Source organism: Paroedura picta, chromosome 4 (genome assembly GCF_049243985.1).
Source record: "Paroedura picta isolate Pp20150507F chromosome 4, Ppicta_v3.0, whole genome shotgun sequence".
Classification (NCBI taxonomy): Eukaryota; Metazoa; Chordata; class Lepidosauria; order Squamata; family Gekkonidae; genus Paroedura; species Paroedura picta.
Window position 1 is genome coordinate 35,013,065 of NC_135372.1, and position 18,770 is coordinate 35,031,834.

Consider the following 18,770-nt stretch of genomic DNA (forward strand, 5'->3'; position numbering starts at 1 on the left):
AAAAACGATTATTTGATGCTGGGAAAGAGAGCCAGTCCTCCAGCAGAAAGTCCCAGGTCTGCTGCAAGGCTCCCACCCGCCAGGGCCCAGGAGTAAGGTGACCAGATTTTAACATTGGGAAAGCGGGACACCATTGACTGGGGGGGGGGGGGAGGTGTGTCTTGATTAAAAATTTGCTCTATATGGAGCAACAAAATTTTTCATAGAATGTAAAAATAGTATTGTAATATCTCTATATTTTAATTTCAACATAAGTACAATTTGCCAGGTGCCCCGAGATGTCCCTCCAAAAGTGGGACAATCTGGTCAGCGCACCCAGGAGGCCAAACCAGGCCCCGCGTCCCCCCTCAGCCCCGTGTTTTCCCGGCCAGCCCCTTTCCCCGGGGAGCGCCCGGCTCTGCCCTCGCGTCCCCTCCTCCTGCCCTTCACGTGACGCCCTCCCGCACACGTGTCTCCCGGAGCCTCTCGCCCGGCGTCCCCCTCCCCTCGCCTCCCGCTCCCCTGAGGGAGAGAGCGAGAGAGAGAGGGGCGGGCGGGCGGCATCCGCACGTGCCCCGCGCGCTCCTTCCCCCGCGCGCCCTGCTGCAGGAGAGGCCGGATGGATGGCCGCGAAGCAGGCGAGGGGCCGCCGGGCCGGGCTGCGGCGAGCAGGTAGCGCGCTCCGCCCGGGCTGCGCCTTGGCCCCGCGCAGGCTGCCATGAGCGGGAGCCGGGGCGGCGGCGGCGGAGGAGGCGGCGGCGGCGGCGGGGCGCTGGCTGATCCCGGGGCCGTCCGGATGCGGGGTCCCGGCCGGGGCGGCTAGGGGCCATGGGCTGCCTGCAGAGCGTGGCGTGCAAGGCGCGGGTGCGCAGGGAGAACATCGTGGTCTACGACGTGTCGGCCTCCATCGAGCCCGGCGCCACCGCCATCGAGGAGACGTCGCCCATCGTCTTGCGCTACCGCACGCCCTACTTCCGCGCCGCCGCCCGCGTCCTCATGCCGCCCATCCCGCGCCGGCACACCTGGGTGGTGGGCTGGATCCAGGCCTGCAACCACATGGAGTTCTACAACACCTACAGCGACCTGGGCATGTAAGTGGGCCCACCCGGCCGGCCGGCCGGCGGGCACCGAGGGAGGAGGGAAGCAGGCAGGCAGGCAGGCAGCCGGGGCGCCGCCCCGCAGCCGGGATGACGGCTCCCGCCCGGCCTCCTGGGGGCCCGCCAGGTCGCCTTGGCAACCGGAGGGACCCCCCCTCACTGAGCCCGCCGCGCCGCCGGCCTTGGCAGTGGAGGGATGCCAGTCTCCGGGGAGGGGGGATCTGGGGAGCCCCCGGAGTTCCAGCTCTCCCCTAGGCTACAGAGACCAGTTGCCCTGGAGAAAAGAGATGCTTTGGAGGGAGGGCTGTGTTTGGGGGTGCCAGCCTCCAGGTGGGATCTGGGGATCCCCTGGAATGACAGAGATCAGTTCCCCTGAAGAAAATAAATGATTTTGAGGGTGGGCTGTGTTTGGGCTTGCCAGCTTCCAGGTGGGACCTGGGGATCCCCTGGAATGGCAGAGATCAGTTCCCCTGGAGAAGAGGGATGTTTTGGAGGGTAGGCTGTGTTTGAGGGTGCCAGCCTCCAGGTGGGACCTAGAGATCCCCTGAAATGACAGAGAACAGTTCCCCTGGGGAAAAAATGGATGCTTTGGAAGGCATTGTACCCCACTCTCCAAGAGTTTCCCAACCTGGATCTGGCGACCCTACTCCCCACCCTTGCTGGTGGCCAAAAGGAGCCTGGCATGCCCTCCTAGCGAAATGGGCATCCAGCAGTGTTGGCAGGTAAAGCAGGACAAAGCCCTGTTAGCAAAGGTTGCCCTGGCAACAGGAGCGCCCCCTCCGCAGCCTTGAAGTTCTCCGCCCCTCCAGCAATAGCAGCAGCACTCCCTGTCACAATATTTGGGGACAGGTCAGCTTGCCAAATATTGGAAACCCTGCATGTGCCCAAACATGGGGAAATTCCTGGGGAGGGGGGGGAGGACACACCTAGGAAGGGCAGGGTTGGGGGAGGAACCAGTTGGGACCTCAGTGGGGCATAATACCTTCTGAAGCATCCATTTTCTCCAAGGGGACTGGTCTCTCTAACCTGGAGACCCGTTGTTATTTGAAGAGATCTCCAGCCCACTGCCTGGGGACATGGCAGCTGTCCCCTCTTGAGTCCCTGGTTAAGGCATCCCTGTGCATTTGGAAACATGGCACTAGGAACTAGCCCTGAGAGCCTGAGGCCCTCTGGCAAAGGCATTGGGTCTCCCCCAGCATTTGGGAACAGGGCATCAGGTTCCCTAGGAGTGCCCCCAAGCCAGAGTCTTTCCAGGAAAGGTGCTGTCTCTCTTCATATTTGGGAACATGGCAGCACGTCCTGTCCCCACCCCCCACCCCCGGTGCACTAGCCATGAGTGTCTGATGCTCTCCAACAACGATATCTCCTGCTGGAGGCAAGTCCATTAGCTTTGGACAACTCTGTATCTTCATGCATGCTTCTGTTACAAAGGGCATTTTCTCGCCATATCAACAATTATCCTGACGTGTCTGTGGGTGGACTCTCGATGCTTTCTCTTATTTGTATTTGCAAATGCATTCTTCTCTCTGGTCCTTCCAACGCTAATTGCAAAGTATGGGTGAGGGGGTCCTCAAGGTAAGTGATGCTAACAGAAACCAACCTGGACAGGCAGGTACACTTTCTGTCGTGCTAGTGAGCCCCTTTCATCCTTCCAGAATGACAGCTCATTTCCAGACTACAGAAATCAGTTCCCCTGGAGAAAATGGGTGTTTGGGAGGGTGGACTCTATGAGGTCCCTTTCTCTCTGCAAACGCTGCCCTCCCCAGGCTCTACCCCCCGAAATCTGCCCCCCTGTGCTATACCTCGGACCTTTTGAGCAGCTAACTATACTATAAGCAACGATACAACTAAAACGTAAAAATAAATGAATAGGCCGGATATCAACCTGACTACAAAACAGGCATCTGAGCCAATACCTGGCTTCACAGATTCCGTAAAATGATCCATGCCCTGTGTGAATGAGCAGGCTGGCCTCCCCTCCAATTTCAAGGCCCACTGAAAGGACAAGATCTTCGCTAATTTGACTTGGCTAACAGGGTGAACTTGAATAGCCCAGGCTAGCCTGATCTCATCACTTCTTGGAAGCTTAAGGTAAAGGTATCCCCTGTGCAAGCACCGAGTCATGTCTGACCCTTGGGGTGATGCCCTCTAGCATTTTCTTGGCAGACTCAATACAGGGTGGTTTGCCATTCCCTTCCCCAGTCATTACTGGAGTTCTTCTAAAGGAAAAGTGATACTTTACAAATTCGGGTCAGTGAAAAAGAGTGAGGCATCTATCTGCTGGATGTGGCTGAAGACTAACAAAGAGTTTGGAAAGAAAGGGGAAGGGGCGTTTTCCTGCCTTGGCTATTATCCAGGAAATTGGGGCTTAAGTTCCAATCACATTTGAGAAACACAGGAAGGAGCTAGCTTATTACAATTCCCAGAATCCTGTCTCTTGGAAACTAAGCAGGGCCAATTCTGGTTTAGTAATTGGATGGGAGACCTCCAGGGAATACCAGGGTTGTAACTTGCAGGCAACGGCAAACCATCCCTGAAAGTCTCGTTCCCCCACCAGAAGTCACATAAGTGAGCCATAACTTGATAGCAAAAAAACCCAATCAAACGTCCTGTTCAAAAGTTAGTTCTTCATTGTGGAGCTCCCTACAGTGGACTTGATTTCTTGGTCACTATATTAAATGTTTTAGCAATGCTAGGAATTCCCCAGAGCTGTCTTAATAGCATTAGGCCTACACAATCACACACAGAAATAAAAACATACGTTATCAATACAATGAAACATATTTATCGGTACCTCTGACAAAGTGTTTAAACCAGCCTTCTTCAATCTTTTGACTGTGGAGGAGCCCTAGAAATAATTTTTCAGGCTTTGAGGATCCCTGGAAGTGGTGTCAGCTGGCCATGCCTCCCTGTCTGGCACCCCCGGAAGTGACATCACCACCCGTGTTAACAGGCAGGCTCAAGGAGGACTGAGGGGCCAGAGACAGGAGGCGGTTTATGGTGGGAGTAGGCATGCAGGCATCACTCTCTCCCAGATGTAGAACCCATGAGAGAACTGACTCATTCTCGGGAGGGAGGGAGAAGTGGAAGCAGGTGGTTCCCTAGCTTGTAGCCGGGTCCTTTAAGGCAGAAAGGTTGCAGACCTCCAGAGTTCCCACGGACCCCTGGTTGGGAATCCCTGGTTTAAATATTTTAAAACATGCTGTATAGCTAAAATTAATCAACACAAACCTTTAGGTGAAAGATTCGTTGACACAAACTTTAGACAGCACAACGCAAGCCTTGAACTTGAAAAACAAATTTCAACATGTAAATGGTAGGCAGGTGCTAAATCATACAGACGGAGATGGCACAGTATGAAATGACTATGAATTATTTATTATTAATCAATATTATTAATATTGTCAATAATAATATTATTATTAATTTAGCCTCTTGTGGCACAGAGTGGTAAGGCAGCAGACATGCAGTCTGAAAGCAGTCTGCAGACATGCAGTCTGAAAGCTCTGCCCATGAGGCTGGGCGTTCAATCCCACACTCAAAGTTGACTCAGCAACACAAAGATTTACAGAAGTTCTTTTCAGAAATTTATTTTATAATTGGCTTGGAATCGACCACCAATACATACATAGATTAGCGGGGGGGGGGGGCGGCCAACTAACTGTGCAGTGTGCCCATGCGTTAAAAGAGCACTGAGATTCCTCACTTATTACAGGCATCAACTAGTTTAGCTACTGAATGGTCTGTTTTTCAATATTAGGTCTTATTTTAACATTTCACCCTGCCATCTCATGACTTTTGGCCCTGTGTTTTTTAAAAAAAAATTAATATAGACCCTACATAAAAAGTTAGCATAACACTTGGATCACAGCTCCAGGATTGCTGCAAATAGCCTTAGTCTTAAAAGCCAGCATTTGGAATTGTACTAGAAACAGACTAGTTGCCAGTTGCATATTGGTGGTAGAAAGTACCATTGGGTTACAGCCTACTTATGGTGACCTCCTTGGGATTTTCGAGGTCAGCTTGAACGTAGCGGCCGGGTCTTCCTTGGTGGTCACCCATCCCTGGGTGCTTCCTTGGGCTAGTGGTGATTAGATTCCAAGTTGATGTGATCAGACTAGCCCGGGCCATCAAGTCAGGATTACACAATCCAAAAGGGCAACTGTTGCTGTTAATAACTGGTCTGTCTCATTTCGGGTGAAATTAACTTCTGGAGGAGTCTTCAGAAGCCAATATGTACCACAATAACCTGTTCATCTTTTTCTGAGAACGATGCTGAAGTTGGCCAGTTGGTTTTACCTTGTAAAATGTGCTTCCAGACATGGTGGCCAGCTGGGCTTGCTGGACTAACAGTGGTCCAGAAGCACCCACAAAATATGAAGCATGCACGAAGCTGCCTTATCCTGAGTTAAACCATCAAGGTCAGTATTGTCAACTCAGACTGCCAGGTGCTCTCCAGGGTCTCAGGTTGAGGTCTTCAGCATCATCTACCGCCTGGTTTAAAGTTCTGGCCCTTTATCAGCCAGAGCTGCCAGGGATTGAACCTGGGACCTTCTGCATGCCAAGCAGAGTCTTCCCACTGAGCTATAACCCTTCCCTATCTTCATCTGATCCTGCAAGGAAAATGCAGCCCCACCCAAAATAAGGGCTCCTCCAAGATGGGTTGGGCCTCCCCTCTCAACATCTTTCAGCATTTCATCTAGTTGGTTTTTCACCCCATAGGGCAGAAAAGTGGCTGCACAGCACTTCTTTCCTAAAACTTACCTGACCAAAGTAGAACCTTAACAATGGTACTTAACAGCCCTGCCAAGAGACAGAAAGAAGCCACAGAGTTGAAAAGCAAGCAGAGAGGTCCAGAAATGAGAAGAACTCTATTCCAGAACTCTGTTGCAAGCAGATTACGCGTTCCCTCGCGGTTGCCTAGCATAGGTCATCCCCTTCAGCAACCCAGAAAGTTTGTATCTGTAATCAATTTGAAGCTGAAGAGATACTATGTTCATTGTGACCAACCAGAACTGAAGAAGAGTTGCTGCTTTTCTCTACCCGAAGGAGTCTCAAAGTGGCTTACATTCACCTTCCTTTTCCTCTCCCCACAACAGACACCCTGTGAGGGAGGTGAGACAAAGAGAGCCCTGAGATTACTGCTCAGTCAGAACAGCTTTATCAGTGCTGTGGCGAGTCCAAGGTCACCCAGCTGACTGCATGTGGAGGAGCGGGTAATCCAGCCCAGCTCGCCAGATTAGAAGCCACTGCTCTTAACCACTACACCAAGCTGGCATTTTAAAGGCTAACAGAATTTTATTTCAGCTTGAGACTTTGATGAACCAGGACCCCTTGGCCCAGGAATCCTGGAAGAGAATTTGAGTAACATTTAAGGTGCTACAACCCCCCCACCCCCCACATGTACACGTTTCTTTTTTCTGCAGTGGACTGATCTGGTTGCCTTCTGGGGGTTATAATCTAGAATCCCTGAAATATTGTCGCTGGCACCCTCTTAATCTCATTGGAAGGTTGTAATAGAGATCACCCCATAACTATGGCGATCCAGGGAACCTGAAGATGTTGACTTCACATCATCATCTGTTAGTAGGACTAGACCTGCCTGTGCAGAAGCCTGTCTAACCTCTCTTAACTGGCAAGAGCCAGGTAGGAAGGAGTGAGGGTCCATGGGTTGGCCCACATTTCCAAGGACAGCATTCGTGTCCTCAGAAGTCATTAGCTGAAGTTCACCCTGCCACACTCAAGTGTAGGATCTCTATTCAATATGTCATAATAGGCACAAACAATCTGATTCACCAAAATGCTTCTGACTTATTTCCAGGGCTGTGAAAATCCCTTCTCTCTGTCCCATGTTCTGAAACAGAGAGATCACAGTAGCTCCCGCCCACCCCCCAAGACCCAGTGTGATGTAGTGGTGAAGAACCACAGCCTCTAGCCTTGAAAAACGGGTTCGATTCCCCACTCCACACGCAGTCAGCAGGGCAACCTTGAGCCAGTCACCGTTCTCTCAGAGTTCTCTCAGCCCCCATCTACCTCACAGGGTGTCTGTTGTAGGGAGAGGAAGGTAAGCTGCTTTGAGACTCCTTTCGGTAGTGAAACGTGGAGTGTAATAACCCACTCTTCTTCTGCCTGATGCTAAATCCATAACATCTCATCCTAACAGGCTAGAAATGTTGGGTCCTGCTGAGGCATCCGGAGATGTCCGTTTTGGTACCAGCCGCCCTGTTTTCATGATGCATCCCGCCATACCTTAAGAAAAACATGCCAATAGGAGATCAGCTTCCTCCTCCAAAGGCCAGGACTTTAAACCAGTCCCCAATGGACTGGGACCTGTATTGTTAGGCGTGTGCATGTATGGGGCCTGTGGATTATTGCGTCTCTCTTCCAGCAGCTGCAGCATCTGTGGCACGTGAGTGTGTTGCCATAGCAATGGCAGTCTCATCCTCAAAGCAACTGGTCCCCTGTCCAATTTCCCCAAGCCCCAGAAGCTAGGGTGTGAGCATCTACATCCAACCTTGGATTCCACCTTCTCTTGCCCCCTCCTTTCCTCAGCCGGGTCTGCCTGCTTCCTGGCTCAAGCTGTCTTCTTTAGCTGAGTTATTCCCTCATTTGCGGCAGAGCTTCTGGAACAGGGCACCTCATTCATAAAGGCCTTTTCTGTGTGTGGCAGCAGGCTCATTTGCAGGATGCACATAAATCTGCCGATGGACTCGTGCCAGATCTAGATGTGGGCTAACAGGCAAGATGCTGCCTTTGTTTCACGGAGGGCTGATGGTCTCTCGCCCCGTTAAGCTAAGCAGAATTGCGCCCGTCTTCGACCCATCGACTTCCGTGAACTTAAGACGGGTGTAACTCTGTTTACAATCACACTGTTCGTTGCCTGTACATTTTATAATGTCTTCATCCGTCTTCCTCTTTGCAACATCTGCAGGAAGGAGCAACCCTCTTCTCTTGTCCCCTGTTCCTCGGATACACGGATGACTGGCTATTTGGACCTAGGAGCTGGAAATCAGGAAAACGTTACGAAAAAGTTTAAAGTCTTACTTGTGGCCACCTGGCCACGGAACTTAGCTGTCTCTCATCATCCCGTTTCTTATTTAGCCGACCTACCAAATGTTGTAGCCTGGGTTTCTCTAAGCCTTTAAAAAAAACAAAAAATCTTTTACATACCATTTTCCTGATTTCCTGTTTTTTCTGTTGTACCCAAGTAGGGTTTCAGGGTTCTGTTGCTGAAAACTAGGTCTGCAGGATTTGCAGTCGCTGCCAAACTGGCAAGTCACCAGGGACCTGAGCAGCCTCTTGCTTTCTGTTGCCTGCCCGGGGCTATAAAAAGAGGCACAGGGCTAAGCTGGCCTACTGTGAAATGTGACCAGTGGGTTGCATTCGCCTTGGTGGATCTCCAAGTTGCACAGACATGTCTCTTTGGATACTGGGAATGAAATAATGTTTGGGCAGCAGGGCCCTTAATGTGTAGATGTGCTAAACGCTGTCAAGCTGCTTCCAGCTTCTTTCTTTCTTTCTTTCTTTCTTTCTTTCTTTCTTTCTTTCTTTCTTTCTTTCTTTCTTTCTTTCTTTCTTTCTGTCTGTCTGTCTGTCTGTCTGTCTGTCTGTCTGTCTGTCTGTCTGTCTGTCTGTCTGTCTCTTTTCCTTCCAATTTTTTCTGTTTCCTTCTGTCTGTCTGTCTGCCCTTTCTTTCTGTTTCCGTCTGTCTGTCTGCCCTTTCTTTCTGTTTCCTTCTGTCTGTCTGTCTGTCTGTCTGCCCTTTCTTTCTGTTTCCTTCTGTCTGTCTGTCTGTCTGTCTGCCCTTTCTTTCTGTTTCCGTCTGTCTGTCTGCCCTTTCTTTCTGTTTCCTTCTGTCTGTCTGTCTGCCCTTTCTTTCTGTTTCCTTCTGTCTGTCTGTCTCTGTCTGCCCTTTCTTCCTGTTTCCGTCTGTCTGTCTGTCTGTCTGTCAATCTAATCTAATCTATCAGGTTTTTATACCACCCGTCATGATGGCCTGGCTCTGGCCGGTGTACAGCATAGCATACAATACACTGAAAGGTTAGATTTAGTAAAGACAGTCTAAAATGCAATTAAAATAGCCGTAAACAACGTCAGGTTAAAAAACCTAGTGTTGGCTATCTAAAAACCGGTATCTCGTGTTGTATCTCAGTCAGACTGACAAAGTTCTGGATCTCCTGTATCAGTGAGAGATGGTGGCATGTGGGTTGGGCGCGTCCTGATAGAAGCTAGAAGTGCTCTACTCAATGTTTGTTTATGTACTTGAACTCCATTCCGCTTCAAAGTGGGGGCAGCTCATTAAAAGCAAAGTGGGAGCCTCTTCTTGCCGTTTTGAGCAATATCACCGGTACTGGATTCTGTTCTGACATCAGCACCTGAAGAACTACAAGGAAAAAAGGAGGAATAAGACATGTGGGACACAATTACATTTCTACCATGCCCCACTTCAGACGGGAGCCTCCAAGCACTGCTTGCTTTCACCTATAATGTCCTCCCAAACGTTAACATTAACAGCCTTGCTCAGGGCTTGCAAACAAGGTTGTGGGCGGCTTCCTTGATGGAGTCAGTCCATCTTACGTTTGATCTTCCTCTTTTCCTGCTGCCCTCAGCCTTTTCTCGCATGCCCACTACTGATTGTGGAATCCCTGTTGATAAAGGCCTCCCCCCCCCCCCACGGCTGCGTGATGCTCAGCAGTGCTGAAGCCGTCTGGGGTTTGATTTCTTTTTTGTCTACGCAGAAGAGCTGGGCCTTGCTGCTGTACCCAGGCGTCTAAAAATCACACGTCATAGTAGTGAGAAGGAAGTTGGACGCTGTGCACGTTTGCACGCTTGCTGTTATATGCCTGGTTTGTCTGTAAGACAATGGAACACTCTGAAGCCAGGTTAGCCAGTTGGCAGGCAGCTGTTTCAGGGAATAGCTGCCCAGTTGCAGTGTGAGTGACATACCGTTGTGCTGAATCATCTCTTGTAAGAAACGGTGAAAGCCTCGTGGATAGACGGTACAGGAACATAGAATCTGTTTTCTGGTGGTAGAGACAAGGAGAATAGCTATATTAAATTGCTGTATCCTGGAATGTGGGGGGGGGACAACCATTAAGCAATGTTTATCAGGTATAGCAGTAAAATATCAAAATATCCAAGCAAAAGAGAATAAAGACATAGCAGTAAAATATCCAAGCAAATCACTCTGCTATAAAGCCTGAGCTTTATTTATTTATTAAAGTTATATACCGTATTTGCCTGCGTATAAGACGACTGGGCATATAAGACGACCCCCCAACATTTCCACTCAAAATATAGAGTTTGTTACATTACATTACACTAGTATGGGCAGCTATGTCTATCCCAACTGAAGTGCACCCGGCGTATAGGACGACCCCCCCCACTTGGAGGCATGTTTTTCAGGGGGGGAAAGTAGTCTTATACACCAGCAAATACTGTAATTATTTCTTTGGGTTGAAGAGAGGCTTTCAAATTTCTCAGTCTTGCAGTCTTGTAAATTCAGAGGTAGAAAGGCAGAGTAACAATCTTCGATTTACAGGACGCTGAAGATTTGACAGCAGAGCTCCCAGGTTTCGTGGGTCTGTTTCAGATTTTCTTCATCTCGAAATGTTCAATAAGTCACAGCCTTCATTTGTAAACGGGCTCCAGCCTAGCAGGAGCTATTTCTAAGCATGTCTGGACAATGAGCCTGTAATAGCAACGTCAGGAGCGCATCTCTGACAAAGCCTTTGCGATCCCCTCTCCTCCACCCAAGGGGAGGGTTTCCTCGCCCGCTTCAAAGATAGTTCCAGGAGGCTAGACTCCTTGTTGCTTTCCAAGGTGCTATTGCACTCAAATCAGGCTTGCTCTCTTTGTAACAGAGAATTGGACAGTGAATGGATACTCATTTCTCAATGCAAATACGTTTCTCTGTAGCAGCCAGTTTCCCTGCCCCGCCCTCCCCCAGCTCCAGATTATTTTATCCAAAAGCAGGTCTGCAGGTTCACTGTGTTTGGCTGTGCAGCAGCTGGCATATAGACTACGTCCTCATCTTTGCATTGCCTCCTAGTATTCTCTGTCTCCGCCTCCCTCGTGTGGATTCCATTCCTTGGACCTTGACTTCCTGTAGCTCTCAGGCATCACTTCTACCCCTGCCTCCAATTTTCTCAATTTATTAACTAAATATTATTAACTCCAATTTATGAACAGGCACCCCTTGCAAAGTTTGTGGTCTTTGCCCTCCAGGATTTTGCAATGGACACTTTTTGCCTTTGTCATATATTTTTTTTACTAAATGACTTCTTATGCCCTCCCCCCTCCTCCTGGTTTGTTGAAAAATAGGACGGCGGAGTTAGATCCTGCTCAAGATTGTAGCTCTGATCTGAGAAAAAGCTCAGATTCCATGGAAACACGCTTCCATTTACCATCCATGGTGTTGAATGCAATGGCATATCCTTCCATTGAAGTAAATACAAAGAATCTACAGTATTTTTTTTTCTCTTCCAACATGCTTAAGATGATGTTTTGAAGTTATCTCTTCCTCCTTTATCCTCACTATAACCCTGTGAAGCTACATAAGAGTACAGCAAAGAGAAAAAAGAATTGAACAACAAATGCAGTCCTCTCCCTCTAGGCCTAAAATGTATCCCTTTAGGAAACTGAACAGTATGGAGAATAATCTTAAAATGAGCAGATCTGTCTTGTCTCTTCTATGCTCCTCTTGGTCTTCTCACAAAACCCTTTCTTTTTTCAGCCAGACTGTCTCTTGGCCTCTCTCCTGTATCTTGGCTTTTCCTCTTCTCAGCCAAAATCAAATCCCAAAGCTTTCCCAAGGATCTCTTCCTCAGTTTCTCCACTAAAACCTCACAAATTTTCCCTTTAAGCAGCTAGAGACCCCCTCCTTTCCTACCTGAAGGGAAAGAACAATTCCCTTGCTAATAGAATTCTAACAATTATTGGCTCATGAGGCCACAGAAAGCTATAATTTTGGTCTGATGCCTACCATTCATAGAAGAATCATAGAATCACAGAGTTGGAAGGGACCTCATGGGTCATCTAGTCCAACCCCCTGCACTATTCAGGACACTCACAACCATAATTCCTAATATATGAAAGGCCAACCTCCACATCGAGACAGACTACAGACGGGTTGGTAAACTTTGAACTTAAACCCATGAAGGTGATCTTGGGAACCTTAGTGTTTACCATTCAAAGGTGCCATTTGTTTGTGTGTGAGGGAGAAATGCTTTCATTCTTTCGATGACTTTTGATATTCTTCAGTAGGATCTGAAGATAACGGCCTGTGTACAAACCGTGGTGTTGGAGAGCAGCCTCCTGTTTGTAGTCGGAGCTGCCACAGATCTTCCTTTGTGAGCGTCCTTGGTTATGATGTCGGAATTGCTTTTAGGACTGCTTATTGCTCCCTCCAGTTCTGCATGGCTGAGTCTGTATTGCCAGCGTAATCGCTTCAGCCTCAGCACGGCAAGGAAAGCATTCTACCTAAAAAAACGAGTGACTCTCTTGTCTCTTCCTTTCACTGCTGAGGTTGACAGGAATTGCTTTCTAGGAACTCCAGAGGGTAGGGAAGCCGTTGCTGTCTGGCTTCATTTTGTGACGTGCTATTTTGGAAGAAGCACTTGCCTGAGGAACTCCTACAAAAAGGTATCTGTTCTTTTGGAAGCATTCACACCAGTGGCCACTGTATTTTGTCTCTGGGGCAGATGGTCTAAACTAGGGGAGTTTAATGTAAGGGCAGAGCCAGCTTGGTGTAGTGGTTAGGAGTGTGGACTTCTAATCTGACGAGCCGGGTTCAATTCTGCACTCCCCCACATGCAGCCAGCTGGGTGACCTTGGTCTCGCCACGGCACTGATAAAAGCTGTTCTGACCGAGCAGTGATATCAGGGCTCTCTCAGCCTCACCCCCTCCCAGGGTGTCTGTTGTGGGGAGAGGAAAGGGAAGGTGAATGTAAGCCACTTTGAGTCTCCTTCAGGTACAGAAAAGTGGTATATAAGAACCAACTATTCTTCTTTTATTTCTTCTCCGCTTTTCTCCCCAGTGGAGACCCAAAACAGCTTATGTTTGTTAGGAAGCGCTGTGGTTAAGTATAGCAGTATCTGCTTGGCATTCAGAAGGTCCCAGGTTCAATCTCCGTTAATGAGGTTCAGATAGCAGGTGACCTGAAAGATCTCTACCTGAGACACGGAGGTCTGCTACCAGTGTTGAGTAGAATATACTGACTGTGATAAGACTGATAGTTTGATGCAGTTCAAGGCAGCTTCATGTGTTTCCGTCCATATTGTTATCCCCCTCTCCATTTTATCCTCACAACTACAACCCTGTGTGTTATGTCAGGCTGAGAGTGTGTTATTGTCAGGTTCCTGACAAGGCCCCAATAAGCAGACTTGTAGAAAAAGAACTTCTTTATTGAAAAAAGCAGACAGAAAGCAAGGCTTTTCCTTGCTAAAGCTGATTAGCAAGCAAACTAAAAGAAGAAGAGTTGGTTCGTGTATGCTGCTTTTTTCTACCCAAAGAAGTCTCAAAGCGGCTTACTTTCGCCTTCCCTTTCTTCTCCCCACAACAGACACCCTGTGAGGGAAGTGAGGCTGAGAGAGCCCTGATATTCCTGCTCAGTCAGAACAGCTTTATCAGTGCCGTGGCGAGCCCAAGGTCACCCAGCTGGCTGCATGTGGGGGAGCGCAGTTTGCCAGATTAGAAGTCCGCACTCCTAACCATTACACCAACCTAGCACATCTATGTGTCTCCCATATAACCCCACCCTCCGGTTCAAATCTTGGCACACTAATTAACATGCCAGGCCCAAAACTCTTCCCAGGCCAGTGTGCTTCCCAGCAAAACTGTGTGCGATTACCACGAAATACTACAGGCATTCCTAAAAACTTACATCAGCATCACAAGGTCAAGAAAACATTCTCAAGGTGTTTGCAACAACTGCTACACAATTAAGCAAAGCTAAGGAATATCATGCAACAAGGTCAGATGCGTCAGATTGGCTAAAGCAAAAACAGGTCAAGGAAACATTACAAATGAGGTGGCAACCAGTAAACACGTGAACGTGGTAAGAACATGAGAACACGTGAGCAGAGTCTTGACCTTGCTCAGCCTAAGGTAGAGAGGGAATTTGAACAAGCTCCCATATCTTAACAGTCTAAACCAGTGTTCCCCAAACATTTTATCACCGGGGACCAGTCAATGCTTGACAATTTTACTAAGACCCTGGGGGGGGGGGTGTCTTTTGCCGAGGGACGTTGCTGCTGCCGCCTGAGCCCCTGCTCCACTTGCTTTCCCACCAGCACAACTGACTTCCCGCCGCCCACTGGGGGGCGCTGCCAGCGGCAGCTGCGCAGTGCCACGCCGAGGGAGAGCCCCGGCCATGGCTGCCGCTGGAGAGCACCAAAGGTGAGCCAGCGGCAGAGTGGCAGGGCAGCCCCCAAGGCAGCGGTCAGGGAGGAGAAGCCGTGGCCCGGTACCGACTGATCCATGGACCGGTCCCCGGACCGAGGGTTGGGGACAGCTGGTCTAAACCACTATACCACTTTGGTTAAAGTTTATATTACCCATCTGTGAGTTAGCTTTAACTGAACTAACTCTTGTTAAGAACTAATTGCTTCCATGATTTTGAGTCATTAACCTTTGCTTGTTTTGGGAGAAGTGGCTTCAGCAGTCATTGAAAATTATCTTTTATTGTTTGATGAATTGATTTTTTATTTTATTTTATTTTTGCTTGAAGAACAAACGTCTTACTGTGATTGGGAAAACTCATTTTTGTAGCTGATCAGCAAGAGGTTTTTATGTTGCTTTGCTTTAATTCTACTGTAACCTACACTGGGAGAACAGGTGAACAATAGGGGGAGAGTACAAACCCGTTTGGTCATCCTCTCCTCATGAAAGATCTGGGGGTTGCAGAGAGCTGTAACTTCTCTTCCGGGTTTGGTGGCACCCTGCCTATGTCCCCTCCCCATCCCCAGAATCCTTCCAGTTACCAGCTGTCCCCAAACCCTCGGACTGCGACCGGGACCGGTCCATGGATCAGTCAGCTATGGCTCCTCCTTGTCCTCCTCCCCAGCTGCTGCCTCGGGGGCTGTCCTGCCACTCTGCCGCTGGTTCACCTTTGGTGTTCTCCGGCCGCCGCCATGGCGGGGGCTCCCCCTCGGCGTGGCACTGCGCAGATGTTGCTGGCAGCGCCCCCCAGTGGGCAGCGGGAAGTCGGGCGCGGGCGGGAAAGCACGCGGAACAGGAGCTCAAGCGGTGGCGACATCCCTCAGCAAAAGACTACCCCCGCCCCGGGTCTCAGTAAAATTTTCCAATGTTGACCGGTCTCCAGTGATAAAAAGGTTGGGGACCACTGACCACAGTAACATAGAAAATTAGGATATGGAAATTTTTACATTTTAAGTTGTTACCATTTATTCCTTCCCGTTAGTTTAGGCTCTTACAGTCGTAAGAGTTTATTCTCTTACCAAGGCAATTGTGAGATGCAAGCTTTTAAAGGGAATAGTTTTAACCCCCTCATCGCAGTGCTATTCTAACCACTTTCTCCCCATATTCTGGCTAGAACTTGTAGGGGGGGGACTAGTCTCTTCAAAAGGCAGAAAAATGTTTTGTTTAACAAATACCAATATTTTATTTATTTATTTATAATTATATTTATATACTGCCGCTCATGAATGTCCCACAGCGATTTACAGAAATTGATAAAAAACAATAAAATCCCCAACAATGCCCTTAAAATATAACATCACACTAAAACAAGATAAGTATTTAGAGCAGGGGTAGTCAAACTGCGGCCCTCCAGATGTCCATGGACTACAATTCCCAGGAGCCCTTGCCAGCATTCGCCAGAATTGTAGGGAATTGTAGTCCATGGACATCTGGAGGGCCGCAGTTTGACTACCCCTGATTTAGAATATCAATCAAATAGTGCTACATGGTTTTATCTCTCTCATTGTGAATTCTTCTACCTTCAAAGTTCCTCACTCTGTGTTGTTTAGGCAGCCAGTTTTAATACAGTTTGGCGAAGATAAGAAGTCTGAATCCATGGCTGCACACCAACAGAGCTAGCTGTACATGTGTTTTAGTAGATTTAATATCAATGGACTTTTAGTTGTAAAGGGAAACAGTCTAAAAATCTGATATTACGCTGGATACGTTCTAGAAAGCATACAAGATAGCCTTGGGATAAAACACCCTCACCTGAGTGATTTTAACATCTCCATTATGGCTAACTATACATTTGGGGAAATAGTATTTTATAGGAGTCATATCAGCACTGTGTACTACCAAGGAACCTGAGGCTATTTCCCATGGATTACCTGCCCAGGTTTACTGCTGTTGGGAAACAAGGATTTTTTTCTTGCTTTCCCACAGAATTGTGGTATATTTATGCACCTCCAGGGGGATTTCTTTTTTTTTTCTTTTTCCCCCCAGTCTTTCTCAAACCTGCTAGGTTCCATAGATTTGGGAAAGGTTACATTAAACCCTGAATGGCTGCAGTGTGGGTGGGAAAACTCAGGTTGGGCCCACCCCTATCCCTTCAACAGCCATGTCTGTCTTTCCCCAGGTTTTTTAAAAATAATTTTTGCAATTGGCACTAGAATAGTGTTATATCAATATATTGTTTTAACAATGTGTGTAACAGGTTCTTGCTCTTTCCATTATGGAGATATAAGGGGAAATGCATGTCTTTACAATAGAAGGGGATAGAATCTTACTTAAAAAAAATGAAAGCTGGAAAATTGCAGAGCTCATTGATATAATCACATACGAATGTAATGATATTCTAGTGCTTTTATAAGAATTGCAAAAGCTCCAGTGTGCCTTGGGCGGGGTGGTGACCATGAGAGCAGGGAAACCGCACAAATCCTTCCCTGAGTGGAAACCATCCGATAGATAAGTTGTTCCTAGAAGTGAACAATGTCAAACAGCTATTGGCAAAAGTTCAGTTCTGTATTTTGAGCCCCGTAATAGAATTAGACATTCTTATTGCTAGGGTGAAGATATTGTGGAAGGTGAAGAATCTATCTGAAGATTTCAGCCTTGAAATGGAGGCTGCTTCAAAATTACTGTCTTGTGTGTGTGTGTGGGGGGGAGCAATCTAAATCCTTTAAAATAAGGATTGCTGATTTAAAAGAGGTAATCACCTATGTAGACATCAGATGCTGGCAGGTGTGTGTGTGAACGTCTAGTGATGTCAGTGGCCATTAGAACTTCTGGGAAAGCCACAGAACCCCTGGGGAACTCTCATGGAACCTCAGGGCTTCCACAAAACCCTGATTGAAAATCTCTTTTAAACTCTTAAAGAAACACTAGATCACCAGTTCTCAACCCCCGGGGGCCGCGACCCCTCGAGGGGTTGTTCGGCCTTTCCCAGGGTATTGTGGTGGTGGCGCCATGGCGCCGGCCTCCTCGGAACTTACCGTAATGTTCTCCCTGCCCCGGGCCGTGACTCAGACCACAGTCAGTAAACAATCAGTTGATGAAGTGCCTTTGCAAGTTTGGAAGGAATCCTGAGGATTCGATTGACTGAAACCAGGGAAAAAACACAACAGTGTGGGTATGAGAATGAGCAAATCCCAGCAGTCAAAATAATGCCAAAAATTAAGTAATAGCCTGCTAAGAGGAGCTAAATATTCCAGTCAGGCACGGTCTGTGCAATGTACTTCGCTGGCAGGAGGAGGCAAGGGGCCAAAGAAGTACAAACAAGTTCAACAGAAGTTACCTGTCCATATAGGTCCAAGCAGAGGGTCCTGAAGCAGGGGTCCAGTGGCATGGGCAGTAAATTACAACCCAGAGGTAAACTCCTTCTAGCCTCCTAGCCGCTGGTGGGAGATGGATGGTGGTTGAGAAATTCCTGGAGCCCAGGAAAACAAGGACCCCATTGGGGTACAATGCTGTAGAGTCCGCTTTCTAAAGCATCCACTTTCTCTAGGGGAAATGGTGGTCTGAGCTGTAATCCGGGTTTCTGCAGGTCCAGTCTGGAGGTTGACACAGCAGACCAATAATCCCTGTCTAAGGAAGCCCAGTATGATTAATCCCGGCTTTCTCAACCAGGGGCTTCTTGACAGCCCTGGAAGGGTTTCCTGAATGGGTGAGAGTTAATATTTTGGAAACTGGCCAGGGGGTGGCGTGAGTCCAGGGTGTCCTAGTTGGAATAGGGCCAGTCAGGGTGCGCCATGCCACCCTGAACACACATCGGCCTGTCTGCCACGGTCAGCACCTCGCCAACGCTCTGCTGCTCCACCCGCCAGCCTGCTGTAGTGGAGCATGCTTGCCACCCGCGGTGCTAAGGACGAGCCGCCTGCCCAAGCACCACTTTATACGTGGTCATGCCACCATCGATGAGCCGCCCCTGCCACCCACACCTCCGTTTCGCCAGACTCCTGCTTCAGAAAATAGGACAGTATCTAAATAGGTGCTCAAAAGAATTAACTTCACAATTGCAAACATCCTAGAAGAATTCCTCACAAAGTTAAAACAGTACTCTCAGCTCAAAAGAACATCTCTGAAACACATAGAAATGACCCAAGGTAGAATCATATAGGGCTCCCTTGCACAGTGATTTCTGGAGGCTGGCATCCCTAGGTAATCTGAGCAAGCAGCAGATTTTGTGATCAAAAAAGCATGTAGGGAGGCAGTGACGTGGTTGGGGATCTAAGCAGAAGGCTTCAGTGAACTTTCAGAGAGTAATGCTAGTG

At 48.4% G+C, this 18,770-nt stretch overlaps 1 protein-coding gene across 2 annotated transcripts in view; it reads left to right on the forward strand.

Annotated features, from left to right (window-relative positions):
- Window positions 1-459: 459 nt before the first annotated feature.
- Window positions 460-18,770, forward strand: part of FAM78B (family with sequence similarity 78 member B) — a 44,939-nt gene continuing 26,628 nt past the window's right edge. Inside the window, exon 1 of one of the 2 annotated variants that reach the window (XM_077332331.1) lies at window positions 460-651. In XM_077332331.1, the coding sequence (XP_077188446.1) occupies window positions 599-651 (53 nt within the window). In that variant the 5' untranslated portion in view covers window positions 460-598. Of the gene's footprint in view, window positions 1,071-18,770 lie in introns of both variants that reach the window. The other variant, XM_077332330.1, reaches the window with a different exon arrangement.